This window comes from Pristis pectinata, chromosome 4, assembly GCF_009764475.1.
Source record: "Pristis pectinata isolate sPriPec2 chromosome 4, sPriPec2.1.pri, whole genome shotgun sequence".
Classification (NCBI taxonomy): Eukaryota; Metazoa; Chordata; class Chondrichthyes; order Rhinopristiformes; family Pristidae; genus Pristis; species Pristis pectinata.
In genome coordinates this window covers 81,076,744-81,103,903 of record NC_067408.1, presented here as the reverse complement: position 1 = coordinate 81,103,903, position 27,160 = coordinate 81,076,744, and the positions used below count along the sequence as shown (strand labels likewise).

The 27,160-nt window shown below is 36.9% G+C and overlaps 2 protein-coding genes across 2 annotated transcripts in view; one reads left to right on the top strand and one right to left on the bottom strand.

The window, feature by feature from the left end:
* The first annotated feature begins 1,293 nt into the window (after positions 1-1,293).
* pdk3a (pyruvate dehydrogenase kinase, isozyme 3a) lies at positions 1,294-25,983 on the top strand. The gene is made up of 10 exons (XM_052013331.1): positions 1,294-1,442; positions 8,824-8,895; positions 9,196-9,380; positions 10,209-10,298; positions 13,144-13,221; positions 15,097-15,173; positions 17,166-17,267; positions 19,149-19,259; positions 19,612-19,725; positions 20,758-25,983. Exons 1-10 carry the CDS (start codon positions 1,333-1,335, stop codon positions 20,899-20,901), a joined length of 1,083 nt encoding a protein of 360 aa, XP_051869291.1. The 5' UTR covers positions 1,294-1,332; the 3' UTR covers positions 20,902-25,983.
* The window catches only part of LOC127569050 (choline-phosphate cytidylyltransferase B), a 70,696-nt gene continuing 62,332 nt past the window's right edge, over positions 18,797-27,160 (bottom strand). The window contains exon 9 of the mRNA XM_052013328.1: positions 18,797-18,842. The gene's annotated coding sequence lies outside the window, so the exon portion shown is untranslated. The remainder of the gene's footprint in view (positions 18,843-27,160) is intronic.

The window sequence follows — 27,160 nt, the reverse complement described above, 5'->3', positions numbered from 1 at the left end:
AATCAACCATTATTGACTGTAAGATGTGTATTCTGTTGGAATATGATATTAAATTTTGTTTTGAAATACAATCAGTAAAACCAGTCGAGCAATTTCCACAAAATGATATTAGTTTGCAACTAATAGTGTTCTTTAGTAGCTGTAAGAAAATTTGCAGTGAAGCATTGACCTTCAGTCCAGTGTAGAATTTAAAGAGCGATCATATTGCAAATGTCGTCTTACCCTGGAGGAATGTCTGCTGGATATATTCTAGGCTACTCATGAACGAGATCCATAACTACAATGGTTGATTTTAGTCAGGAGTTTTGGGTTGCTTTTACAGGTTTTTGATGTCTCTTCATGAACAAGTATTTTGTTACATTGTTTTTCATTATTGTGGTTTATTATTTGTATTGCAGTTGAGGACTTCGTATTAAGTAACCTTTTCAATTTGCAGTGATGACCTGAATAGTTGAATGCAGATCGTGTGATGGTTGACAGAAAGTATATTTATTGTATGCTTATGAGGAGCTAGGTACAGCTTGAATGTAAGTGTACAACATTGAAGTGAAGTTTCAGTAGTCTGTGGGATTTGGGCACAGTGTATTGGGTTATAATTTTTGTTCTACAGTCATTTCAAAGAGCCTGAAGTCTGTCCAAATGTTTATGCTTAATTCATTTCTAGCAGCTTGAGCTCAACTGCTCAAGTGCTGCACTAATTGATATTGATTTAATCATCTCCTTGAAAGCCAGTTAACTGACACTATGGATCACCCTTGGCTCTTGCCTGCATAGAATTTGAGGATTGAATGTTTCTTCTGTCTTAGTGACCAAAACCGGAACAGGTGCAGTCTAATTCAGGCATTGTACAATTTGTAATGATATCCTCAAAACTAATGATATAAGTTTGCTTTATGTTAACTATTGTTGATTGATAATTCCATGTTTAATGCTGAAAATTCTGATATTATTTTCTGCACTTGTACTTAATAATCCTAAAATGAATTGTTCTGAACCCGTAGTGGAAAAAAATAATACTGTGCCAATTTATTTACAGTTTGACTAAATGGATTTGTATTTAATAATAAATTATTAATAGTTTTTAATGATCTTATTTTGTACACAACAATCAATTGTACCTCTAATTTACACATGAATAAAGCATGTTGTGCTTTTGCAGAGCATGACCTATATGCAAGCATTTTTGCATTGTTAGAGGAAAAGCATGAGTGGATATATGAATACATTAATTATTCAGTATATTGTATGCAGCCAGCATCTGGGATGTAGAATGTTTATCTACTTTTTTTGCTGTCATTAGGTCGTAATAATGCATGTGAAAAGACCTCTTTTATGTTCTTGCGAAAGGAACTACCAGTTCGATTGGCTAATACAATGAGGGAAGTAAACTTGTTGCCTGATAACCTGCTGAGCAGGCCCTCTGTGCAGCTTGTCCAGACCTGGTAAGTAAATGGTATTTGTAAAACAAAAAAAAACAGTAGTATCTGTTTGTAGTGTATGATAGTATAGCAAAACTACTGACATAAAATCTATATGAGACTCTTAGTGTGCTGAGTGGAATAACGTGTTCTTTTACAAGTTTTGTATAATTTGAAAATTTGGAAAGAAATGTTAAATGCACTTCCTTGGTTAATATCTACAGATGACTGAAATTCCTCATTCTTTTAAAGAAATATTCTTTATGTTCTTTATAATAAGCACAGAATACCATGGTCAATATTACTCGGGTACATTGGTCATCCTTCTGTACCTCAAATTTAAAATTCTGCAAGCATGTTTCATACATTATAATTTACATGAGGAACAGGTTAATACTGAGATTTAAAAGCATGATTTTTAATGATGCTACACCCAGCAGGCAAACTAATCTGCTACAGTTATATTTTTAACCTTTTTCAAATTGGGACCTGGCAAATAATAATAATCAAAGAAATTATCTGGAGTATTCCTTTGCAAATGGATGTTTTAGAATAGAAGTGAAAAGAGTGCTGTTCGTTTTCTGTCAGGCTTACAACCTGCAATTAAAAATACTTCATTGTTTTGAGAAGTCTAAGTTGTAAATCTAAGTACCAAGAATCAACACGTTTCTACTTGATAACTTCTTACCAAAAGTAACCTTCAGATTTTGTAATGAAAACCAGAAGCTTTATTCATAGCTTCTTCATATCTTGTGTTTTTGTGGAACATTTTGAAATATAGCTGACTTTAGGGAGAAAATTCTGTTTGTGCACTGCATAATTTTACATTGTGCCTATGTCTATTGCTTGTGGTCTTACACATGGAAATGTTTACCTAAATGATCATGGGATATACTGAAGTATACTTATTTGAGCATTTGGAATTATAATAGCATGTTGCAATCTCTGTGACTTGGCAGTTAGAAAATGCTTGGACATTGGATGGCAAAAGCTGAAAGAGATTATGCTACAAAAGACCAATTCCCTGTGCAAAATGCCTAGCATTAATTTAAGTTTGGGTTCTGGATTTTGAATATATCAATACAGCAGGTGCTAATATCAGGCAAATAATGAATGTCCAATTCCTTCCTGCCATATTGGAGACTTGCTGTCCAAAAACAGATGCAGTGCATTTGAACTATGTCAGGATTTTGTAGAAGAGCTGTTTTCATGACTGCTCATATTTAGTAGCTGTAAGTTAAAAATTGTTAGGTGCTGAATCCTGGATGGTATGTTGAACTAAATGGTCATTTAGATAAAATAAAGCTCTTCATGATCCCCTGCCTCATGACCTAAGAATTTGGAGCCGGGAGCAACACATTCTCGAGTACTGGTATTGCATCAACCTGGTTTTAGACCATAGAACCATAGAACCATACAGCACAAAACAGGCCCTTCGGCCCACCATGTTGTGCCGTCCATCAAACCACCCTCATACTATCTAACCCTTTCCTCCCGCATATCCCTCTATCTCACATTCCTCCATGTGCCTATCCAACAAACTCTTGAACCTGTCCAATGTATCTGCCTCCACCACCACCCCAGGCAGTGCATTCCGTGCACCAACCACTCTCTGGGTGAAAAACCTCCCCCTGACATCTCCCCTGAACCTCCCACCCATAACCTTAAAGCCATGCCCCCTCGTTCTGAGCATCGGTGCCCTGGGAAGGAGGCGCTGGCTGTCTACTCTATCTATTCCTCTCAATATTTTATATACCTCTATCATGTCTCCTCTCATCCTCCTCCTTTCCAGTGAATAAAGCCCTAGCACCTTAAGCCTGTGCTCATATTCCATACTCTCTAATCCAGGCAGCATCCTGGTAAATCTCCTCTGCACCCTCTCCAACACCTCCACATCCTTCCTATAATGCAGCGACCAAAACTGAACACAGTACTCTAAGTGTGGTCTAACTAGAGTTTTGTAAAGCTGCATCATCACTTCGCGGCTCTTAAACTCAATCCCACGATTTATGAAAGCTAACATCCCATAGGCCTTCTTAACTGCTCTTTCCACCTGTGAGGCAACTTTCAGTGAACTGTGAATATGAACCCCCAGATCCCTCTGCTCCTCTACACTGCCAAGTTCCTTGGCATCCAGGGCGACTCAGTAATGCAAAGGTGTTTGGCTTTTTATTGAATATGCAAAATGGCTTTTATTAATTTAGATTTCAGCTTTGGATTTTGATTATATAATAAAACAGGTGGCAATTTGTGGTAGTTAATAAATTCCTGAATCCTTCCTGCCGTATTGAAGACTTAATGTTAGGAAATAAATGTTAAGCAATTGAACTTATGTGCCAGGATTCTGTGGAAGAGTTGTTTTCATGATTGGTCAAATCAGTTTCTGTAAGATGTACGTGTTAGCTGCCTAACCTTGGTTTGTATACTGGATTAAACAGTCAGGTGAATATGGATACATGTAAAGATACCACAGACCTGGATGTGCAGGAACTACTTAAAAGGGATTTATAGAGAGATTAGAAACTTGGGAAAAGGAAGAATTTTTGGTATCTGTGTGTAAACAATGCATATCCTTTCAACCTGTAACCCCAAGCCAGTAAGGTAATTTAAAAAAAACAGATGGAAATGAGCTGTTTGTCAAATGTGAATTTAATGATATAGGAGATAACCAAGCTGAATATAGGAAGTAAAAGAGAGTTAGAAGAGGAGTAAAACAGTAGAGTTTGTGAGAGAAAAGATTGGTATAGGGATACCCAAATTGTTGCGTTGGAAGATCATTTTCAGGAAAAGGCCAATATCATTACTGCATGCACGTGATTCATCAGCACACTGCAGGTGCCTGGTACATGCAGTGATATATGCTTCATACAGTATCTGTTTGATGTTACATTCAAAATTGTACAATGAATAAAAGGTACGTGGAAACACTGTGAATGATCTTGATCAGAAATTTACACACTGCTTCAGGATTGTTTAAGGGCCCACCTCAAAATAGCAGATAATGGATGTTAGTAAAATTAAAAAGCATGGTATTAAAGTATCACTGGTGGCATGGATTCAAAATTAGGATAGAAATCTAAGAGTGGTGTGAGGATGCTTTTCAGAATGGAGGGAGGGATGTAGTTTTTACATTTTTGGAGATGTGGGTGTTGCTGGCAAGGCCAGCAATTTTTGTTCATCTCTGATTACCCTTGTGCAGATGGTGGTGAGCCACCTTGAACCAGTGCCGTTCTTCTGGTGAATGTACTTCCACAATGCTGTAAGGTCGGGAGTTCCAGGATTTTAACACAGTGATGATGTAGAAATGGGTGATTTATTTTCAAGCCAGGATGGTATTGCAATCTGCGTGGGAACCTGCAGTTGAGTAACCTTGCTTGAAACTTCAATTTTTTTTTGGTGATAGAGGTTTCAAGTTTGAGTTGGTCCCCAAACAACTTTGGTGAATATCTGCAATGCATTTTCTAGATGTCACATATTGCAGCCACAGCGTGATGCCTGGGAGTAAATAAATATTCAAGGTGGGTAACAGTTAAATGGGCTACTTTGTTCTGGATGGAGTTATGCTTCTTGAACGCTATTGGAATTGTACTTTGGGAGAATTCCATCACACCCTTGATAATGCTTTTTAAATGGTGTAATGGTTGAGGATGTGAATCACTCTTCACAGGATACACAGCCTCTGACCTGCCCTTATAGCCATGTTATTAATGTGGCTAGTCTAGTTGAGTTTCTGGTCAATGTTGAATCCCAAGATGTTGATGGCCAGTGACTCAGCAATAGTAATGCCAATGAGAGCCAATGAAGAAGTTAGGACTGTTGGTGACAGTTATTACTTGGTACTTTATGGCATGAATATTACTTGTCACTATCTGTCTGTGCCTGAATGTTGTCTAGTTCTTGCCGCATGCAGGAATGGACTACTTCATTTCCTGAAGAGTCACAAATAGAATCGAGTGTATTGCAGTCATCTCGCCTGTTCTTACACACACGCACACCTTCTGACCTTTTAATTGAAGGAAGGTCATTGAAGAAGCAGCTGAAGATGGTTGGCCAAGGCTGCTGCCTTGAGGAATTCCTGCAGTGATATCAGGGGTCCTTCAAAAGCACGACCAGGTTCTTGGAGATTGATTTTAGGGTCATTGCACACTTGATGGGTGATGTAACTGTAAAATATAAGATTCTGAAGTTGGTTAAGAAAATAGATGCTGAGAGAATGTTTCCCTTCATGGGGGTGAGTGGCAGGAATTGAGAATAGGGGTGCCCTTTTAAGACAGATGAAGAGATATTTCTTCTCTGAGTCTTGTACCTTGGAATTTCTCTACCTTGGAGAACTGTAGAGGCTGAATCATTGAATATGTTCAAAACCAAGATGGACAGATTTTTGGATTAAGGGAAATGGAGTGAAGTCCAAGATCAGATCAGCCATGTTCTAACTGAATGGTGGAACAGATCCAAATGGGAAAACTGGAGAAGTTAGGGGTTTCTCCATGGATGAGAAGGATTAAGAAGACATTTGATAGAAGTGTTCAGACTTATTGTTTTTCCAGTGACAGAAATGTTGGTAACAAAAGGACACTGATTTGTTTATTTTCAGTTAAACAGAGCTGACAGTTGGAAATTTTATTATGCACTGTAAATTATTGTAAACTTGATTGGAAGGTAGTGGAAGTAGATTCAGTAGTAACAATCAAATAAAAATGGATGAATAATACAAGTGGAAAAAACCATGCTGTGTGGCAAAAACAGACAAGTGGGATTAATTTGAGAACTCAACCAGAGAGCCTGTACAAGCGTTGATGGCTAAATCACAGCTACTGTGTTGTATCATTCTGTGAGTTTCAACGTGTATATTTTGTTTGTCTTTCACTCCGCTGTTTCAGGATGAACCACTTGGTAACTGATTTCCACACAAAGGAAAACTTGATGTTATCACATTCTCCTTTATAAAATTGAGTAGTTTCAGCCCCATTGCTATTCATTTTCCTTCATGTGGACATTAGCTGTGCTCTGAACTTATTCTTCAGAACTTTTTCATCTTTTGTTGGAATGTGTTGTACATCCATCTCCTATTGCTACTTGTGCACATTGTGATCTTAAGCTATTTTGGTAGAACTCCTTAAGCTTCACTTCACTTCTCTGTGCTTCCCTGCTGGTTTTTTAAATCTGATGGTGAGTGCTCGAATCTACTGTGTTAGACATTCTAGTATAAGCATCGAGTTGATCGTTCATTTTATGTTCTTTGACCCACTTACCAACATCTGATGCTGTGTCCTGCAAGTGGCTACTTTTTAAAGTCTGCTTGCTTGCACTTTCCACGTAGCATTCCCTCTGTTACTGACTTTGAACTTGGACTTGAGTTTATGGATTGTCCAAACTGATGATTTGTTGCCCACAAATGTCTTCAGACTTTGAACTATAGCAAGACTTTGATAGTTCACTATTCTATTGTTGGAAATACCGATGGTTCGGCATCTGGCTCCCCAGTCCGGTTTCCAGTGCTTCCCTTAAACTCACTGGGCCACTATTTCCCTTGCTCCCTTTAAACTCACTGTGATCCTTTTGCCTGTGCTCCCTTTAAACTTGCTCGGCCCCATTTTCCTACGCGCCTTATATACTCAATGGGGCCTTGTTTTTTGTGCTCCTTTTAAACACACTGGGGGACCCATTTCTGCTCTCATTTTAAACACAGCAGGGACTCGCTTTCTACATTCCTTTTAAATTCACTGAGACTCCATTTCCTGCCCTCCCTTTCAACTCACGAGGGCCTTGTTGCCTGGGCTTCTCTTCAACCTATTGGGACACTGTTTCCTGTACTCCCTTTTAACTCGCTGGTGTCCCATTTCTTGCACTCCCTTTGAACTCGCCAGGTTCACTGGAAAATTTATTAGGCTGCTGTGTAATAACTTAGAAAACAGCGAGTCAAAAGTGTGTCGGTGTATTAATGGGAATAATGTCCAGTAGTTCTGAAAATCTGCCAGTCCAACATTAGCAAAGTTCCAAGGGTACTAGATTATCAGAGTTTTGCAGTACAGAGATTTATCTCTTGATTGTTCTCTCTGATTTCTTAACTTTGTGTCCATTTCAGGTCATTATATTACAGGAAGGTTGTGGAGGCTTTGGATAGGGTGCAGTAAAGGTTCATCAGGATATTGCCTGGTTTGGAGAGGTTGGGCAAACTTGTTTTATTTTCTCTGGAGCATTGGAGGCTAAGGGGCGACCTGATAGAAGTTTATAAAATTATGAGAGACGTAGATAGGGTAGATAGAGTTGTTTTCCCAGGATTGAAATGTCAAATACTAGAGGCAGCTGTAACATGAGAGGGGGGACATTTAATGTAGATGTGCAAGGCAAGTTTTTTTTTACATAGAGAGTGGTGGGTGCCTAGAACATGCTGCCGGGGGTGGGGTGTGGGGTTGAGGTGGGTGTGGAAGCAGATATGACAGTGACGTTTAAGAGGCATTCGGACAGGCACATGAACATGTAGGAAGGGAGGAATATGGATCATGTGCACGCAGATGGGATTAGTTTAATTTGGCATCGTAGTTGGCTTTTTCCTGTGCTGTACTGATCTATGTTCTAACCTGTATCACTGTCTGACCTAGAATTCCTTTTGTTCATAGCATTTTATTTCACTCCTATTTATGTTTTTGAGCCCTGTTCTCTCCTCTTTTTGTTATCTAGCTATACTACTTTTTATGCCTCTTGTCCACCACCCTCCCCCCCCCCCCCCCCCCCCCCCCCCCCCCCCCCCCCAACCCTACCCCATTCAGGCTTTGCTTCATGATCCTTATCCCAAACTATCACATTTTTGTCTCCCTACTGATAGGAATCTGGCCCCTTAACCTCCGCTGGCAGATGAAACATTTTTATTTACACATTTAGTCCATGCTGTCTGGTTGCTCATAACGATATCTGGGTTTTCACTGAAACTTGTATCACAAAGGGGAACAGAAGTATTACTGGGCCTTTAATGTTGATGACCTGTTCCTCCCATATTACTGGCATGGTATAGTGGCCCTTGTCATCTCGTCACAGAATGGCTACTTTCTCCATGTCACATACTCTTTTTCTTGATAACTCTGTGCCTCAAGCTATGTGCTTATCTTGTCTCCATTAACAGTTAATACCTCACCTTGCTTTCTGCACAGGATATCTTTCCCCTTTTCTCACTTGCCCTCACTGGAAACTTTTTTAGTCTCAAAAGTAATTTCCAGACAGAACGTGTTGAAGATTTTTAAATGGTGTTTATTTTTTGAGATTAGTTAAATCTATGCAGATTATTAATTTATTGGATAATTAATTTATCCAGTCAGTGTTACTTCTGAATATTTTTTGTTTGGTTAAGTTCATAAACCATATACACTCTTCATTTTTGTTGACTAAATTTTTTCTTCACCTTTTGCAGGTACATGCAAAGTTTTTTAGAACTGCTAGAGTTTCAAAGCAAAGGACCTGAAGATGCTCAAGTATTAGAGGAGTAAGAATCACCAATTGTTTTCTAAGTGTACCTTGCAAACTTAGATGTTGTCATCTGTACATTTTAAAATGTATCCACTATTTTTGTATTTGATTTGATGATTGCTGTGCAATTCAAAGGCAATGGATGGAAAATGACCAGCAAATACTCTATCTGAGAGTTTTGGTATATTTTTGAACTATTTTACTTTGGAATTTCATACATTGGTGTGCTTCCATCCCATGCTCTTTTCAAATGATTGTCATTCTTTGATTTAATCATGTTCTAGCTCTCACATGGCAAATGTGTTTTTTACCTTAGTTTTCTAGAATCTCTGATTAAAATCCGAAATCGACATAATGATGTTGTACCAACCATGGCTCAGGGGGTTATCGAATATAAGGAGAAGTTTGGCTTTGACCCATTTATAAGTAGTAACGTTCAATACTTTCTGGACCGTTTCTACACTAACCGTATCTCATTTAGAATGCTTATCAACCAGCACAGTAAGTACTTTGTATTAAATGTGAGAGCATATTGAAGTATACATTAGGAAAATGTTTTTTTTTAGCGAGCTTGCTCCTGAACATACAGAGGAACAGTTGGTTCTTGGGGTGGGGGGGAATAATATTTTGTAAATTTATGATCTGATTAAAATTATTTCATAGCAAAGGTTGTTTTTGTCTTAGGCCCATGCCTTTGTTACCACCAAAAAGCTGGTCATGGTGATCCAGATTAAAATTGTCACCAGAATCTATGGAACTCTTTAAGGATGAATAAAAGAATAAAATTGATTAAAAATGAGTAATTTCCTTGTTATTGGATTTCAGCACATTTTGGACATCTAGCTGAGCAGGGCAAACAATTCATTCATTATTTAGGACTGGTGGCCTGAAACATACCTGATCAATATATTGAGATTTTACAATTGCAGTGAGGACCTAGCTGTCCAAAAAATGAGTGCTTATAGAGAATTTGTTTGAATGTAATTGAATTCAATATAATTAAATCCCGGTACAAGTCTGAGAAAGTCTTTAGCAGCAACCTAAACACTGATATTCTTTCAGGACAATGTTAAGCATCAGAATAAATTGCACCCCTTTTTACCTTGTAGCATGTGTATATAAGAGATGTGAGAAAGTTTTGATAATTTCAATTTTTGTGTTTTTACACAGTGCAATCATTACACTTTTTAATGATTTATGTAACAAAATATATTGTAAAACATTCAGCACAATTTACCTGAGATGTGACCGATTCTAGTCAGCTTTATCTACAGAATGATTAACGAGCTTGTGATCTCATGCATGTTTCCCTTTGTTTATTCTTGGCAGCTCTCCTTTTTGGAGGTAACACAAATCCAGCACATCCTAAGCACATTGGAAGTATCGATCCAAACTGCAATGTTGTGGATGTTGTTAAAGGTGAGAAATCTTAAAATGAGGAAAATGTTCCCCTCATACTTGATGACAAAAATTTGTCAAATCCAAAAGAATCTAATAAAAATTTAATAAGTAAATCAGAAGTAGGCTCTAAGGCCTATTGAGCCTGTTCTGCAATTGCATTACATCATGGCTGATATGATTTTGGCTTGCTCCACTTTCGAGCCTGCTGCTCATTATCCTTGATCTCCCTGTCGTCCAAAAGTCCATCTTTCTTAGTCTTGAACATATTTAATGACTCGCCCTTCCACAGCTCTCTGGGATGGAGAATTCTCCAAAGGTTCAAGACCCTTAGAGAGGTTCTCCACATCTTGGTCTTGAATGAGCAACCCTTATTCTAAAATAATATCCCTAAATTCTGGATTTCCCCCACCAGGAGTAAAGTCCTCGTAGTATCTACTCCATCGGACCCTCAAAATCATGTATTTTTAAAAATATATTCATTCAAGGGATGTGGGCTTCATGGGCTGAGCCAGCATTTAATTGCCCATCCTTAGTTGCCCTTGAGAAGGTGGTGGTGAGCTGCCTTCCTGATCCATTGCAGTCATTGAGGTGTGGGTATACTCAAAATGCTATTAGGGATAGAGTTTTAGGATCTTGACCTAGCAATGGTAATGAAATGACGATATATTTCCAAGTCGGGATGTGTGAGACTTGGAGGGCAACTTTCAGGTGGTGGTGTTCCCATGCTTTTGCTGCCCTTGTCCTTCAAGTGGGTTGAGGTTATGGGTTTGGAAGGTGCTGCCTGAAGAGTCTTGGTGAGTTGCTGCAGTGCATCCTTAGATGGTACAGACTGCTGCTACTGTACATCGGTGGTGGGGTAAGGGAATGGTTGTGGATGGGGTGCCTATCAAGCGGGCTGCTATGTCCTATATGGTATTGAGCTGCTTGAGTGGTGTTAAAGCTGCACTTGTTCAGGCAAGTGGAGAGTATTCCATCACACTCTGACTTGAGTCTTGTAGATGGTGGACAGGCTTTGGGGATTAGGAGGCGAGTTACTCGCTGCAGGATTCCTAGCCTCTGATCTGTTCTTGCAGCCACGTTGTGTAGATGGCTACTCCAATTCAGTCTCTCGTCAGTGTTAACTCCCAGGATATTGATAGTGGGGAATTCAGTGATGGTTATGCTATTGAATGTCAAGGGATGATCGTTAGATTTACTCTTGTTGGATATCGTCTTTGCCCAGCACTTGTGTGGCATGAACGTTACTTGCCACCTATCAGCCCAGGCCTGGATATTGTCCAAACCTTGCTGCATTGGTTGTGAACTGCTTCATTATATGAAGAATCTTGAATGGTGCTGAACATTTTGCAATCATCAGCGAAAGTCCTTCTTCTGACCTTATGATTTAAGGAAGGTCAATAAGATCACCTCTCATTCATCTAAACTCCACAGGGTAAAGACCCAGCCTGCTCAGTCATTTCTCATAAGAACACACCTCATTTCAGGAATCAACTGGTGAATTGCCTCCAGTGTGTGTATATATAAGGAGACCAAAGCTGTGGACAGTAATCCAGACATGGCCTCACCAAAACCATGTATGATTGTTGCAAGCCTTTCCTTGGTGGTACTTTACGTCTTCTGTTGCAATGAAGACCAAAATTTAATTTATCTTCCCAATTACTAGCTATACTCATGTGTTAATTTTAACCTATCTGTAATGTCTTTGAAAATTCTCAGCATCCTCCTCTTTCCCACCAAATCTACAAGTTTGGCTTAAATACTTGGATCCTTCATGTTGGTCATTAATCTGGCATGTAAATAGTTGGAACTATGATATTGATCTCTGTGGCACCTTTCAGTTACAGCTTGTCCACCTGAAGATGATCCATTTATCCCAAATCTCTATCATTTTTTACTTAGTCAAAACACTATTTGTGCTAATTTGATTTGATGTTGCAACTTGACTGCATGTATAACAATGTCAAAACAAAATGCAAAGCCTTCAAATGGGAATATGTCACATTTCCAATTACAGAAATGTGAGACTGCAAAAATTTGCCACCTCCACTAGTTCCCTCAGCTCAACACTTGATTCTTGTTGGTGCAATTTGTTCTCTGTCAAACCATTTTAGTAGTTTCACTTTTAAATCACAATGAATAGTGCAGAAAATAATTTTCAATGTTTCATTGACTTGAGATATAAAATTTTCCACTTCCCAACTCCTCCCCACCTACCCACCTCATTACTACAAAAATTTCAGGATGGTTTCCTCAGTATACTGCATGCATCCCCTGTTCTTGATCAATATTTGATGTAATATCTTAAACAGATCAATAGAATGCCTGTTATCATTATATCTACAGTGATGGTCAAGTATGGAAGAATTTCTGCTTCACAGGACTTTGTGAAATACAGATAAGGGTGGAACTATCTAAAGCTGACTGGCTGTATCAGCCATGTGTTGAATGTGGACTCTCAGCTGATATGCATAGCTTGATTTGATAAAACTTGACTTTGAAATCAAAAGATATTTAAACCTAGATGTTTCTAATATGTAAGGTTGAGGTAAACCTCGCACAACCAAGTCCATTCATTGCCACTCTTAACTTTGTCATACTTGAACTGATGAGGAGTCACTGAAGGTCATCTACAATAGACAACTAAAGAATTGAAAGAAAGTATATCTGAGTAGTTGTCTTGTATGTTCCTTGTTAAGTATGAACTTGTTTGACCTTTTCAACTCAAGAACTGAGAGCTCTCACCACAGTAACATAATGAAGCTGAACATTTTTCACTAGATTGGGCAGATATTTTTGGCTTGTATTTTACTTGTATCTTGTAAGATGTGTGCTTTAATCTTTGATTTTCATTTGTTTTGTGCAGATGCATATGAGACTGCAAAGATGCTTTGTGAACAGTATTACACGGGGTCCCCAGATGTGGAGGTTAATGAATTTAACGGTAAATGGAATCTTCCAGGATTGTTAGATTAGAATTCACTTATAAAAAAAATTGCAGTAATCAAACTTCACAATATTGATCACTTAATACAAACACAATAGCAAAAACAAAGATTGGCAGTGTATCAAATGTGCTATTGAAATTGTCTTCCAAACCTGAATTATTCCTGGGCCAAATTGAGCTGGGCTCAGCTGGATTTGGAAGCATGGTTCCCACTTGCTTGCACTCACCTGATCCAGATTTGGAAGGCTGATCAATCCTCTCTGGGAGGATTCATGTGGCACATTGTTGAAGCCCTTGCCAAGAAGCTCCTGACAGCTTTTGCTAAGTGCTGTCTCTGATGCTAAGAAATAATTAAAGTCTAAAATGAAGGGAAATGGAGTTCATTGACAGAGCGAAATGACCAGTGCTTCATCATCTGTCATTCATTGTCTTTTTAAGTCTGGGACTTTAGTTAACTGGGAGTGGTTGAATACTGGCAGTTTGGAAGATAACAGCCAGCTTGATTCAATGCAATAGCACATCACTAATGTCACTATTGTTAGCAGAATAGTGCTGATCCATTAACCACAGTGCTGGCTAACAGAGTGATCCTTCAAAATGCTTGTTCACAAATTAGTATTGGCTACATTGATGACATCTGTCAAAACCAACAAGAAGAACTTGTATTTATTTAACAACATGAACATAGTAAAACATTGGAGTATATTTCAAAGGTGAATTATCAATTAAATTTTGATGCTGAGCAATATGTGAACATATCGGGGGGATGCTCTTTATGCCAGAATTGGAGGAATGCTGATATCTGAGGGTTGTAGATGGAGGAGATTATAATAATGGGAAAAATATGAATAATGTAAAGCAATGATGAGAATTTTAAAATTAGGCACTGCTGAATTGAGAATCAGTGAGTACCAGGTTGATGGACAAATTATATAAGACAGGACAGAGTCAGTCAACATTACTGAGGTGCATACAGACCATCTTGATGATTTTGCGGCTGTACGATAGAAAGGATATCTAAACATCAAGTATGATACCAAGGTTGCAAATAATTTGGTTAAGCCTAAGACTAGCTGGAAAGGGGGATGGAGGCTATAGTTAGAGAATATAGTTGGTGCTAGGAATTGGAGGCAATGGCTTCAGTTTACTTGGAAGAAATTTATACTAATGCTGTTCAGGACTTTGCACAAGCAGTATGACAATTTAGTGACAGTGTTAAGATCAGGGGAAGTGGTGGTGCTGGGTAATCTCAGTATATATGTGGAATCTGACTATTTCTGAATGATGTCACAATAGCAGCATGTAGATGAGAAATGTGAAACAATTATTCTAAATTTGAAGCTTATTCTGTAGGATAACTAACTACAATGTACCAAACAGATACTCAGAGTTGATTGCAGCTATATTGGCCATGTGGAATTGACTACTTGATATCCAGGTCAATCTTTATTTCACTCACATTTCTTTGATACTTCTCCACTGGTTATTAAAATGGCATTCAAAATTACTCCCAGACTTTTCTACAAGGTTGATTTATAATGACTGGATTAGTCATCTTCCACAATCAAATAATACCTCGAGACCTTTCTTATGAAAGGTGATTGGTGAGAGCATTAATTCTGTTTCTCCCTCTACATTTGCTGCTTCATCTGCTGAATATTTCCAGCAATGACAATGTATTTTATCATACTTTGCTTATTAGCTCATCAGATAGCAAAAATTGTTCCAGTTCAATCAGAATATGACATTCATGAACTTAAGAGATCTGCTTTTTTGAAGTAGTACTGTAATATATGATATTTATTGTATGGGTGTTACAGTTGTGCAAAGGAACATACTTAACTAATGAATGAATTTATGGCCATATTTTAGCAAAAACACCTGCAAAGCCTATCCAAGTGGTGTACGTCCCCTCGCATCTCTTCCACATGTTGTTCGAATTGTTTAAAGTAAGTTGACAGTTTCAGTTTCATGATTGCTGAAGAAAGTAGCAAAATATAATATTGTGCTTGCATTTGTTGAAGCCTGAGGGACTTCTATTTTGGGGCTGTTACCCATGTTCCTGAATGAACGCCTTTGAGCATTAATCTGTCAAGAATTTTAAAACCTATATTGGAACTTAGAATTTACAAGTAGGTACACAAAAACTGAAAATTCGGGTTCAGCTTAATTACGTGGTTTACTTAATTTTTTCAAATATACTTAATCTTTCGCATCGTGTATGGGGATAGGAAGAGAGTACTTAGCTCTTCAACCTTATTCTGCTGTTCATTCACTTTGTGGCTGATCTGCATCTGTATTCATTCACTTTAGTTTCATTTCCCTGAATACTCTTGTCAAGCAGATAGCTACTTCTCTTAGTTATAATTAATAATTTAAAAAGTATCTACTGCTTTTCACAGAAGGGAGCTTTATTCTTCCATCACTGATTTTTTTTGTGTGTGAAGAAATATCTCCTGATTGGTTGGCCTGAGTTTAAAGTTTTGTTGTTTGTCCTTGAATGTTTCACCAGAGGAGAGTTTTCTCTCTATCTAGCCTATCAATTGCTTTCAAGATTCAAACACGTCAAATTACCCCTCATCCTTCTATGTTCCAAGAGAGCAGAAATTTTGACTATGTAATCTCTGTATTATTTACTCCTTACAGCCTGGTAATATTCTGTTTAAACTACCCTGTAGCTCTTCCAAGGCCAATATATACTTTTGATGCAATACCACCTCATCCTAGCATTCTGTGCCTCTTATAAAAATAAAAAAAAGTATCATTTCATTATCCACTTGTTTGTTTTTTGATACCTCATTGCCAATTCTTTGCTTACAGGAATCTCTAAATCTCTTCAGATCCATCTTGTTTTTATGTAGTCAATATTTTAAAAAGTCGGTGGAATCTCCCACTTGGGGCCCAAAATGAATTATCTCACTTTACCTGTGTTGATGTCTGTCCCCCACAATTTTGTTCACTCATTTAATTGATAAAGGTCTGGATAATTTTATGTTTCTATTTATTCTACTTACGGGCCAATAGCATTTTTATCATTGGGAAATTCTTTGGTATATGGCTGTCTGTGATAATTAATAAATTTTGGTTAATAGTTGAAACCCCAACAACGATACTCTGGGGATGCCACTACTCAAGTCCTTGCATATGGAGCACACATTCATTACTATTGACTGCTTTTGTAAATTGGTGCAAATGTACCAGCTGTTCCATAAAGCAAAATAGAAAAATGATCTTCCTAGAAATTAAATTTCACACACTTCATCAGTGGAATTGCTATTTCTCTGTTGAGTTGGCCAGCACTAGTGCATTGATGCCAATATTTTATCTGCTTTTATTTCTGTTTACTTTTCATTACCAAATCAGTTAAACTTTTTCAGCTGGTGTCATAGCCGCATTCAGTGTATCCATTAAAGAGGTTGATTGCATTCTAAGTTAATAAGTACTTTTGTTTTCTATCCTAAACTTGTCAGTTACAAATTTTTAGGATCTTCTGTTAGTTTATTCCACCTTTTCATTGACAACAGTCACTCATGTAAATGGATCCCAATTGTCTTGTATTCTAGAGGAGACAAGTTGTCGGATAGCAACTTATTCCAAACTGTAACCTGGACTAAAATAATTGTATCCTATTTTTGTTCTCAGTGGGCTATTCCTGGAATATAGCCACTACTAGCATTTTAGAAATCTTTTAGCTTGGTGACATTTTTTTTTTAAAAGTCCATGTGTGAATACCCTTTACCTTTAAAACAAATCTCTTAAATATAATAGTTATTCCCAAAAAGCATTTCTGTGGTAAATTAATTTAAAGCAAGTCCTGAAACATAACATCATCCTCTTTGACTTGCCCATCATGTAGATGTGACTTCCTGTGAAAGCATTGGCTCGATTACTTTGCCCTTAACTTTAATAATTTGTATATATGGAACTTTTGTTTATAACAGAATTCTATGAGAGCTACCGTTGAACTTCATGAAGGGAGCAAGGAAGGATACCCCCCTATTAAAACTCTGCTTACATTGGGAAAGGAGGATTTGTCTATTAAGGTAAGTACAGCAATTTTGTTATCTTAATAGTTCAAAAATTTTGTTCAACGTTCTATCATAGCTAAAGAAACAGTAAACCCATATAAGTAATGATGTTAAGTTGGTAGAAAATACTAAAAGACTGTTAATTTACCACAGTTTTGAGCAACATAAAAATGGCTTGATTTAATTTCAATAAAAGAGGCAGATTTCTTCTGCCTAGAGGTTGTCACAGTCAATGGGGTGAATTTATGAATCTTGATGATTCTGAATCCTGAACATTCAAAATTCAAATTCCTGTAAATATGACCTAAGATTTTGAATTCTGTGGGATTAGTAGATGCTTTGGTGAATGGATGTAAAACTAAACTGGTGTTTACCTGAGAAATGGAAATTTAAGTGTTGCCTTGATTCGTGAAGACCTACAAAATTGGTGCATTTTCTGCAGTGGAAAAAAAGGTTGTCACTGAATTCAACTTTCCACATGCATTTTAGACATCAAAAGAAAACATCTCCCTTCAGATACCTGGATATCTTTTTGGCCGTTAATGCTCCATGATGAAATATGATATGTATAAGGCATCCTGAATGTGAAATAATTATCTGCATTTTTAGTGTACATGTTCATTTATCACTGTAGTGATTTAATTTCCATGTTTTTATTTTTTTCATTGCTATTTGTGAATGAATATTTTAAAAAGTAGCACTGATGTGCAAACTCATGATCAACTGGTGAGTTGTAAATCTACTAGAGTCGCTATAGTTGCATTTGGGATTAACCCCTTGATATTATCATTATCAGTGTCGTTGCTTTTATGTCTCAAATGTTATGGGGGCAGTGCCTTTGAAAGTTTGTTCATGAGCAACTGATACTTATGAACTTTTGTAAATCTTTTATTATCATTGTCTGTAACTTCCTCTGAGAGCAAATTGAATTCAGTTCAGAAAATGCCTTGGAATTTGGGTCCCAAAGTCTCTGTAGTAGTGGTGGATATTATGAGTGATGCATCAACTTTGCCTAAGACCTATTTTACTGATGTAGTTTTTCCAAGATTTTCAGTATTTTTTTATTTCCTGATTGCATTCCATTGTTGGATTCCTTGTGGAGTCCTGCAGTAGATGCGAACTTATGGCAGTTCCCTGGCACCCTGCAGTGCAGGATGGCAAGTTCATTCAACTGCATAGACAAAAATGGCTGCTGGAACAGATTGCTTTTATTTGAAAGGAGGGAAATAGCTTTGAGGGACAAAGTAAGTGTTAGGTTATTTTCAATTTTTTAACTTAATAGTAATTGCTATTAATTACTATAAAATATGAAAGAAATTAAGTGACTCATAAGATTTTTATTTTATACTTTTTTTAGTTGCTTTATTTTTAATTGGTTTTTAATAATAAGCCTGTGATTGTAGCATAACCAGATGTCAAAAGACTTTTCCAGCTGTTTCATGGGCAGCATTTGTTCTGGTGTTGCATTAAGTGAGACACTGCTGACAGCAAACTTACCACGAAGTTTGAATGCTTGCTTGCCATGTTGCTGTCATAGAGGGCTTGTGGCAGCAAAAACTGACTCACTGTTTTGTGTATTTAATGTTGCATCTGTGGGAAGAGAAAAAGAGTTAATATTTCAAGTCATGGACACTTTGTCAGGACTAGGTAAGAGAGGGGCTGCCTGACCTGCTGAATATTTCTAGCATTTTCTGTATTTATTTCAGATTTTCAGCATCTGCAATTTGATTTTTAATTTTTAGATTTAATGTTCATAAATGAAGTATAATACACCTATAGTTGTATACAGGTGGGATTTTATTCATTTTATTTTGTTTCTTGTGATAGCCATTTAGTTTGTTAGGCAAGATAGCTGTTGTATTAGATTTAATGTTAACCGTTTTCCTATTTTTGCAGATATCTGATAAAGGGGGTGGTGTTCCTCTGCGGAAGATAGAGCGTCTGTTTAATTATATGTATTCAACGGCACCCAGTCCCAGCTTGGAGCCATCACGGGCAGCTCCACTGGTAGGTGCTTTGGCTACAAGGGACTGTGTGGCATATTTTATGTCACTGCAAAAAAAAAGCACTTTCAGTTGTGACTTTTATTGTGACGAGGTTTGGCTGTTCTTTGGGTCTATTGCCAGATGCACCAAAAGTTCAATGAAATTTGTTCATTTTATGTTGTTCTTGACATTAAAACTAACAAACTAAACTCCACAAAATATACACTGTTATTTGATATTAGAACAAAATATATATTTTGTGGAGTTTACAAGTTTTTCACTGTACCTCGGTACATGTAACAATAATAAACAGATTCAATTCAATTACAATAATATTCTACATGCTATAATGTGGTTTTGTTGATTTTCTGCAGGCTGGTTTTGGATATGGCTTGCCAATCTCCCGTCTGTACGCTAGGTATTTTCAAGGGGACCTCAAACTGTATTCCATGGAAGGTCTGGGCACAGATGCAGTCATCTATCTAAAGGTATCTTCCAGCATCAATGAAGGAGAATTCAAGAGTGGGACAGTAAAATCTGCATTCAGAATGGCTGCAGCTGGTTATTTATTTCTGCCTGTGGTTTTAAATCGTATATTGTTTTGTAACAAAAATGTGATTCAATTCCCACTTTGGAGCACTGTGGTAATCCATGGAACCAGATTTTTCTTCATTCAGAAAAGGGACTGAGAACATTACAGGAGCAAAGTTAGAGTGAGAAATGAAAATTCATCCTTTGTTGTTATATTATACAAGATACAAGTCTCACTCAACTGCACAGCAGTTTTCCTGTTACTATGACCAATACTGATTGCAATCAAGTCTCAAAATAAGTTAATAATAATAATAGAGAATTTGTTGACAGATGATGATACCAAAAATTTAGTTCCCTACCTTTTCAATTTTGCTGCACAACGTTGAATCATATAAATCGTTGTCATTTTAATTATCTTTTTTGGAGAAATCCTGACCAAAACAATATCTTTGGTAGCTAATTCTAAGATTTTCTAAGGCATTCTTCTAGCCTTAAAAAAACTACCAGAGTAGTGTACTTTTGTTCATACCTTGTAAGGTAGACGTGTCTAACTTAATATTTAAATGTTATTGGATGTAGAAAGAAAGCCTGCTTAAAATAATCACAAGCTAACATCCGAAAAAGGGAAAGAAATTGTGCATTTATAAAGCAACTTTCACACAGTGAAAAGTTCCCAGAGTATTATAGCCATTCAAGAATGATTAAATTGTAATGATAGTTTTATTGCAAGGAATTACGGCAACTATTTTGCATATTACAAGTGTTCATAAACAATATGAAACATGATTGGAAAAGTGACTTTTCTTTAAGTGTTGGTGGTCATGGGATTAATATGAGGCAGAACATGTTTCCCCCTTCCACCCTCCAATACCACCTGCGCCCTCGGTCTCAAACCACGGTTGACATCTGCTTCATAACATTTGCAATTCCCAACATCCAAGGTTTTGTTTTCAATTTTTAAATTGCCTTCTGTTTTTTCTTTCCAGGCTCTGTCAAGTGAATCTTTTGAACGACTTCCTGTTTTCAACAAATCAGCCTGGCGACATTACCAAACCACTCCAGAAGCAGACGATTGGAGCAATCCTAGCAGTGAACCTAGAGATGCTTCTAAGTATAAGGCCAACCGGTAATCCTGTTCTACCTGCTGACCAATATTCTGATTTTGGTTCCACCATAGAAACCCAAGTTTTGCGTGTTTTATCTTTGCTCCGTCAACAGCAGATGGCTAGGACGTAGTTCTTCCAGTTACTGCTGAAGTCTCTTTCTGGAGCTCCAACGGGGGCACAGTCAGTAGAAAAGACTAGTAATTCAAATGCGGTTTTGCACTTCAGACTGTATTAGTCTTTTAAAAGAAATTGTAATGTGGTTATTCTTTTTGCCTGTATCTTTCTATGGTAAATGTATTTTGTAGAGACTCGCTCTGGACATTGAAAAGGAGCCTCCAAAGCTACATAATGGTATATGGAGTAATTCTCAAAATGAAGCTTTTTAAAAATGGTAAATACTGTTTCAGTAAAACAACAAAGACTCAGTTAAAGTATGTAGGAAATATGATTTGTTAACAGTAGAAAATGTAACTGATATTCACATCAGCTCTTAAGCTGCTTTATTTCTTTATCAATTAAGAATTTTGCTTGATTTTTAACTCTGTCTACTTTTGAGAAATTGATGGTTTATGAACAACATTTATGGCTTTTAGTGCCACCTTTCACTATTAAGAGATGCAAAATGTTGAGCACTGTGAGACTGGATGGATTTTCTTCATCTTTCAGCTTTGAGAGCATTCTGTTCATCTGGGCTAGACAGTTGTGGCGAAAGTCTTACTGCTGAAAACTTTATGGAATTACCTTGGAGAGTTTAAATTCAGTTTCTAGGAGGTGCAAATCTACAGTATTAAATTGACCATAATTTGGTGGTGATTTGTAGCGTTAGAGAATCCAATTAGTCCAAAATGGCACCTTTTAACTTCCCACACCACCACACCCTCCCGCACCCTTGGTCTCGAACCACGCAGGGGAAGTTGTTTTTGTGATCTCGGACATTTGTCATTGATTAGGTGTAAACATTGAAATTGTAATATTTTCTGATACAGTTTTCCTTAAGTGAAAAACAGTGGAGGTAAACATTCAGTTTGGGGATAGAAAAATGATGGTAATTGATTGGCTGCTTGTTGCTTGTCTCACTTTGTTTCCCTTCTCTTATGAAAGCAAAATTCACATATAGGCCATCCCCGGGTTAAAAACACCTGACTTATGGAGACCTCCAACATATGAACAGGCTCCCATAATATTAAATTCAAAAGTCCATCATGTGTACATGTGTTCCTCCAAATGGCAGAATTAGTTTTCACTCTTTTGCTCTCCACTTTCAGTAATTGTTTCTTCTTATCAGTCTGGTGTCATTTTGATGCCAATCATTACAATACTGCGGAGGTGAGATTGTCATATTGAGTGAATTTGTTTTTGTGTATTTTCTGACTTGTGGACAAATCGGCTAAAGTAAAAATGGAACCCAGGGATGGCCTGTCTGTGTACAAGAGTTGGTTATTTTAAAGCTGCCAGCTTCCAGCTTCTGCCAAAGTTGCATTTTAACCCTGGAAGGATTTTCTAAAAGACCAAGACAGTTCTTTTTGAAAATGATAGCTTGGTTAATCTGAAGAAATGCTATATCTTATCGGCTCAGTATGGATTATAAAAGACTAGACTGTCAACAGTATGCTCACAAGTGCTTTGCTTTGATTTGGTTTGTGTGTGTGTGTATGTATATCTTATTGTATATGTCTGTTATTTACCAGGGAGAAGAACCTATATCTACGTAATTTGTTGTTATTGGGTCTCTTTTGTAGTTAGTTAAGATATTTATTTTTCACTGTATTCAAATCTTATATGTTCAAATACCTTCTGTGGATTTCAAAATTTGTCAGAATAGCCAAACAAAATTCTATTTCCAGGTTCCTGTTTTTTTATAATCCACAGTGATTTATCTTTTGCACTTTTTTAAAAAAAGTAAGTTATTAAAAAAAAATGTATGGAATAGTTATATAGTTGGTCTTTGTGTCAGTATGTGTTTGTTAATAGTAGAAGTTTGGTCACCACTGAGCATTCACCTAAAACAGCTTGGCCAAAAAGTGTTAAGAAAGCAAAATTGACAGCAAGCCCAAACTTACTTATTTTGCAAAAGAACTGTCCTAAACCTTCAGATTTCCAAAGAGAATGATATTTTTTTCTTCCCTTCATCATAAATTTAAGTTACTGGACTAGCAATCCAGGAGACTGAACTGATGTTCAGAAGTCTTGAACTGAAATCACACTGTGGGACCTAGAGAATTTAAATTCAATAGCTAAGTACAATTGGAATGGAAAAAAGGGTAGTATTTAAGAGTAATAATTATGACATTATTGGACTATTGTACAAGCACATCTGGTTCAGAAAGAGCACAGGATATTTGCTTTTATGGCCCATGGCATGGAATACAAGAACAGGGAAATAATGATGAGGCACATAGCCCATACTTATTTACTCAGCCTATGTTTAAATGATAAAAGATCCATGCACAACAAAATTCTGGGTGGACAGCTGGTATCCATTGTATCACAACTTAGCTGGTCCATAAAATCCAGAAAAAATATAGTAAATGAAAACTGACAAAAAAATATTGCACTGTTTCTGAATTTGGTCACCAAGTAAAGTTTGAAGTGGAATAGTAACAATACCATGAATGCATGTAAAAAGGTTGTGCGTTTATCAAGTCATTGATTTGGGGTTTCATATAAATATGAGTGGAATAACAAAATATAATCCCTAAGCATTGATGGTCCTGATATCTTAAAATAAGAACTGAATTTGATTTTCCTCAGTTAAGTAGCTTTGAGTAGTTATTTCACAATTTATTGCTTAAATATGTTGTTGAACAATATATGACGAGGTGTCCCTTTCCCTGCTTACCCTTTTTCTCTATCATGCTGCTCACCTTGAAGCTGTCATATGATTTAATGGTTTCACAATAGTAAATGGATATCAGGTGAAAAGGATATACTCCAAAGGATATACTCTAAAGGACAGCAAGGATTTTATGGTTTGTTTAGTGCAAAATCTCAAACTATCAAAGTTATGGGGATTAGATGTATGGAATTGAAACCATTTTATTTCAGTTTCTGCTCCTGATTGATGAGTTATGATATAGTATTGCTGCAAGATTTATGAGCTCCAAAAATTAAGATTAATTAATTGCCACCACTGTTGTTAGAATTTATGGTTCCTCAACTAAGAACAAGCTTCCAATTCAAACAATGTAACTGAAGAAGGCAATAGGAACACAGTGATACTCCTGTCACTTCTTATAAATGCTGTTTTCATACTTGCGAACAGTTTGAGGCTCCACACAGATGACATCAAAATAGTAACCAGGCTGTTAGTTACTTCATTCACAATTCACCTGGAGAGAGCTAGGAACTATTGAACCGAGTGTGGTTAGGCAACTCCTTCAAAATAGCTTTTAAAAAAACAGTTGTTTCAGAAGACTTATGTAATAGAACCATACAGCACAAAACAGGCCCTTCGGCCCACCATGTTGCATATGCCCATATGCAGCTTCCATTGAAGATGGGAATCTTGTGACTTACAAAGTCCTTCCAATTGAAAAGTACATGGTTAATTTTTTGTAGACATTTCATTCCATGATCGTGCATGTATTTTTGAAAGTGAAACAGTCATATTTCAAGGCTTTTAGGTGTTTGGTATTCAGGAGTAAGGAAATGTATATGTTCAGAGCATTTATTCCTATTTATTTTGTAACTGCTTCTGACCTTGGTGAGATGGAGAATGTTGAAAGACTTTTTAAATTTGTTTCACAACATAAGAGCTTGTGAATATGTCATCACAAAGCATTAAAATTGATTAAAATTGCAACTTGAGTACACAGTGTAAGTGGAGCACGTTAAATTGAAATGCCAGGTGCTTTCCTTGGTGCATCTGTATTTCACCCAACAGTTTTATGATCTAAATTTCAGGAGCGTCTCTTGCTGTTAAATGGCACTATAGCTGAACAAATGTTTTCTATGCACTTTTATTTAGTATATTTAGAGAAACTGCTTTCTTTGGCTTCCACGAGTCTCTAATGATTTGGGACAGATGTTCATTGTCTTATCAACTGAACAGATTCAGTCTGATTTGCACATGCAAAGAGCAGCTTAATAGATATTTTTGTAAAGTTGAGTTGGGAAGCTCAATTTCACAATCAACTCCAAGTGTTGTCATCAAATCATTGGTTAATTTTTTGAAAATGAAGGAATTTGGAAAATTGATTGAGTTAATTCTGTTGGGGAAGATTCCTCCTTGAGAAAATATTAAAGTATTACTCTGGTCTAATAATAGATAGCAATAACTGAATTCAGTATAGCATTCAGAGTCAAACCATTCCCAAATACTGCACCTAATGATAAATGTAAGTTTATACTTGAAATTCAGCAGAGAACATTCAGAACTCATTATTCTGGTAATAGTTTGCCACTGCTTTTGAAATATCCTCAGTATCCCAATACTATGTGTTTCCAGTATAAATGGACAGTGCCTGACCTCCAGTGATCCAATCTGAACCTGAATGTTTTACTTATAAACTCCTTGTACACCTGATCAGTGCATTATATTTTTGAAGACATTGTCTCTGCTGATTAAGCATTAAGAAATATGTAGCTAATAAAATGCTGCATGTAATTTTGTACTACATTGTTGTGTGATCCACTAATATTTAAATAGTAAACTGCTGAATTTATTAATGCAAGACTTGTACATCAAAGTTCCAAATCTGCTCTATAAGACACAGAAATATGTTTGGGTTTGCTAAATTAGTTTGTTAGAATTTGTTAAAGGAAGTGGTAAAGCAATAAAAATTGTATATTTTGTAGTCTTTGAATATCCAAGACAACAAAGCAGTTGTTGCTTTAAATTTTGGGGCATCAGGAATAAAATTAGTGTTTATTTTTATAATACAATTCTGCAATCATGATAGTTTTGACAAAGCATTCTGTGCTTTTGAGGCTGGGTAGAATGACTAATTGTACATGTTTGTGTTTGGGCCTGTGTGTTATTTTGTATATTGATTGGTGAAGAAGCTAAAGGACTTTTTTTTTATTGTAAAGGATTGTTTGAATTTGAAAAGAAATGATGTGGAGTTTTGATGTGGAACATTAAATAATTGTCTTCCATATATGATACATTTTGTGTATGTTTTTGATTTTGTAAGTAATTGGATGTAAATGTTTCACAGCAATGTTCATGGTTTTCTCAAATTACCTGCACCGATGTTTTTCTATAATTTATAATATAGAGAAAACTGTGAGTGTTTACAGGTTAGTTAACATTAAAATACTTAGATTATTCTATTATTTGAAGCACCAGTATTTTTGAAAGAAGTTCCTTAAAGATGTGATTTCACCATAGTGCAACATGAGAGCAAACTCAGAGATATCCTGCAACATTATGTAGTTCAGAGCACTTGTGTTCTTCAAAAGACAATACTTTGCCTTGTTAGAAATGGATGCTAAGCTAGTACTAATCTTTACATGAGCTGCAATAAACTAAATCTGACATGGCAATGGCAGTTTTTTTTTGCAGTGCCAAAGGCACAAGTCCATAAATAACTGAAATGCAGTACTGGGCAAATTGGACAGCATGTAGTTATGCATTTATGCTCAAAATACGCAGGCACTGAGTGGTCAATCTTTGTGCAAAGCAAATTTGCTGCAGTATTTAATGAGATCCTTAATGAACTGCAGGATTAGTGGTAATTTTGGAGTTCAGGTCATGCAATAAAAATGTTAATTCGTTAGCGTGAGGTAAATTATATGATCTGTGGGTATGCCCTGGCTGGGGCAAAATTGGAATTGCCACGTATCTTTTCATTTGTACAGATGAGTGCATTGATACACATTACTGGACTTCTAGCATGATGTTTGAGAGACATTTAGAGAGGCACTTGAATTGGCAAGGCATAGAAGGATACGGACCTAATGTGTGCAAATGGGATTAGTGTAGTTGGGCAAAAAGCTTGACCTGGACCTAAGGGCTGGTTTTTGTGCTGTACAACCTCATGACTCCAGGAGGATGGGCTTGGCGAAAGGCAAGAGAGGGGGATGTTTCTGGCAAAGATGTATCCAGTTACATCAGGCAGCATATGTCCAATAAATGGCTGTCTGGAGAGCAATGTCTTCAACTTCTGAAGTGTCCAAGAACACGGCAGAGATCTGCCATATGCTCCAGACAACTCGATTTGTAGAGCAGTGCCTGGATCATTCTGCCCATGGATACAAAATTCAGACTCAGTCTAATTTTTCTTTTGTCCTGACTCAAACCAATCTCTTTCTACCCCAGTCTAGTATACAGATCATATCT

What these genes read in the sequence shown, in the direction of transcription:
- pdk3a (XM_052013331.1), top strand. Translation starts at nt 1,333, where the DNA reads ATGTTCTTGCGAAAGGAACTACCAGTTCGATTGGCTAATACAATGAGG. An exon ending in GTGCAGCTTGTCCAGACCTG is followed by an intron (nt 1,443 to 8,823) that starts GTAAGTAAATGG and finishes CACCTTTTGCAG; the next exon opens with GTACATGCAAAGTTTTTTAG. An exon ending in GGAGGTTAATGAATTTAACG is followed by an intron (nt 13,222 to 15,096) that starts GTAAATGGAATC and finishes GCCATATTTTAG; the next exon opens with CAAAAACACCTGCAAAGCCT.